Source organism: Cyprinodon variegatus, unplaced genomic scaffold, assembly GCF_000732505.1.
Source record: "Cyprinodon variegatus isolate N-32 unplaced genomic scaffold, C_variegatus-1.0 Scaffold756, whole genome shotgun sequence".
Taxonomy (NCBI): Eukaryota; Metazoa; Chordata; class Actinopteri; order Cyprinodontiformes; family Cyprinodontidae; genus Cyprinodon; species Cyprinodon variegatus.
Genome location: NW_015151209.1, coordinates 18,827 through 21,261, shown reverse-complemented (window position 1 = coordinate 21,261; position 2,435 = coordinate 18,827). Strand labels below are relative to the sequence as shown.

At 33.7% G+C, this 2,435-nt stretch overlaps 1 protein-coding gene across 1 annotated transcript in view; it reads left to right on the top strand.

The window, feature by feature from the left end:
* Positions 1-2,435, top strand: part of LOC107098205 (leucine-rich repeat and WD repeat-containing protein 1-like) — a gene marked incomplete at its 3' end in the record, with an annotated part of 19,838 nt that overhangs the window by 1,654 nt on the left and 15,749 nt on the right. Inside the window, exon 2 of the mRNA XM_015395728.1 lies at positions 155-241. Coding sequence (XP_015251214.1) covers positions 162-241 — 80 coding nt within the window. The remainder of the gene's footprint in view (positions 1-154; positions 242-2,435) is intronic.

Below are 2,435 nucleotides of genomic sequence, written 5' to 3'. Positions count from 1 at the left end.
ATTCTGGATTTAACAGGAAGCCAATGAAGAGAAGGATATGGTAGGAGAAAAAATGAAGGAATATGAATGTTCATGCAGGAATTATTTGTAAATTTGATGCTTATTAATTTCAAAGCAGCTGATTTTTGGTTTCTAAAATCTACTTATCCTGCAGGAGAGCCATGGAGAAAATAACAGAGAAGCTTTTATTGGGGAAAGGCTCCCCGAAAACCAACAAGCTGGAACAAATCAAAACTCTAAAGTAAGTCTTGAATAGTGTTATTTATTTACGGGGGTGATAGTTCTTAATTAATCTTTGTTTTCATCTGTCCAGTTCTTTTAGAAAATCTTTGCCTACTTTTTTTTGTTGTTGGCATTTTTGATTTTCCATTTTGTAAAAGCAGTGAAATACAGTGGTAGTTACTTTCAGGGAACAGACAATGTATGTGTTGGTTTTCTTCTGGGGGAGGGTGGAAAGTAAGTGGCCGACCGCTGGGGGGCTGATTGCTTTTTCCCACCTCTGGAAGAAGAAGCCTTTCCTTTAACGTTTGTCCTTTATGTTCTGCCGCTGAGCCGTTCTCCTCACAGAGGTGAGAAAATGGTGCCTCGTCACCTGGGTTGAAAATTAAAAAATCTTTTGTTGCCACAGAAAACACAATGAAGTGAATTCAGTACTGAATCATTTAATTCAAATGTATTTATTAGCCCAGTCCGATTATTTATATCGGACTTATAATAATATCGAATATCGGTCTGATTGGCCAAGAAACTATTATAGGAGTATATCTGCCTGCATCTAAAACTTTCAATACTGTCAGACTGATAGAAACTCTGCTTCTGCTTAAGTTTCTGTAACCCATTGGTCAATATTACATGGATTCTCATACCTTATTGTTGATGTTTTTTCTCTCTTTCAGTAACTTACACTTGATCAAACATTTTCTAAAATTCTACAATACAAAATAGGTAATAAAAGCATGTATGATTCCTTCTGATATCGTATCGGGTCATATCAGTATTGGTGAATTCTCTGTGCTGTTATAGTGGCATGATGATCAGTAACCCTGCAGTTGGTGCTGTGCAGGACTCCGTTGTCTGCAGGTCTGTTCAATAACATGTTGTCTTCCCCAATAAGTTTTCACAGGGTTGTAGGAGATCAGGGAAGCAGCCTTCATCCGGCAGCTGGAAAACATCTATCATTATTTTTCAAATGTTCCCAGATTACGACGGAGTGTTAGGGCCAGGCTACAGATTTTTCTTTCTATTTCGTGTCGTAACATTACGAGAATAGTCATAAAATTAGGAGAATAAAATGTCATAAAGTTAGGAGAATAAAGTCACCGAGAATAGTCAGAAAATTACAAGAATAAAGTCAGAAAATTACAAGAATAAAGTTGCAACATTACGAGAATAAAGTCAGAAAATTAGGAAAATAAAGTCACAAAATTAGGAGAATAAAATGTCGTAAAGTTAGGAGAATAAAATGTCGTAAAGTTAGGAGAATAAAGTCACAAAGAGAATAGTCAGAAAATTAAGAGAATAAAATGTCGTAAAGTTAGAAGAGAATAAAGTCAGAAAATTAAGAGAATAAAATGTCGTAAAGTTAGAAGAATAAAATGTCGTAAAGTTAGGAGAATAAAATGTCGTAAAGTTTGGAGAATAAAGTCACAAAGAGAATAGTCAGAAAATTATGAGAATAAAGTCAGAAAATTATGAGAATAAAGTCAGAAAATTACGAGAATAAAGTCGCAACATTGCGAGAATTATGTCGTAACATTACGAGAATAAAGTCACAATGTGAATAGTCATAAAATCATAAGAATAAAGTAGTAACATTACGAGAATAAAGTCATAAAATTCCGAGTATAAAGTTGTAACAGAATAAAGTCAGAAAATTAAGAGAACAAAGTCACAAAGATAATAGTTAAAAAATTACGAGAATAAAGTAAGAAAATGACGAGAATAAAGTCGTAACATTGCGAGAATAAAATCAGGAAATTACGAGAATAAAGTCAGAAAATTAAGAGAACAAAGTCACAAAGATAATAGTTAAAAAATATTGAGCATAAATTCGGAAAGAGAATAGTTAAAAAATTATGGGAGTAAAGTCAGAAATTTCTGAGAATAAAGTCAAAAAAATTGCGAGAATAAAGTCACAAAGTGAATAGTCATAAAATTACCAGAATAAAGTTGTAACATAATGAGAATAAAGTCAGAAAATTACGAGAATAAAGTTGTATTTTAGGAGAATTCTTCCAAGAAGCCCTTTCTTCCCTAAAATGAGGAATGTGGAGCATCATGTGAAGTTATACTTTAGCATCAGTTTGACTAATCAGGAAATCTTTTAGCAGCAGCATCAAACTGGGCAGGAGGTCAAAGTGGACTCTGGTTGCTGATTGGTGGAGCTGGTCCAAGCTTTCTTTCTGTGTTATGATGACTTCATTCTCCTAATATTA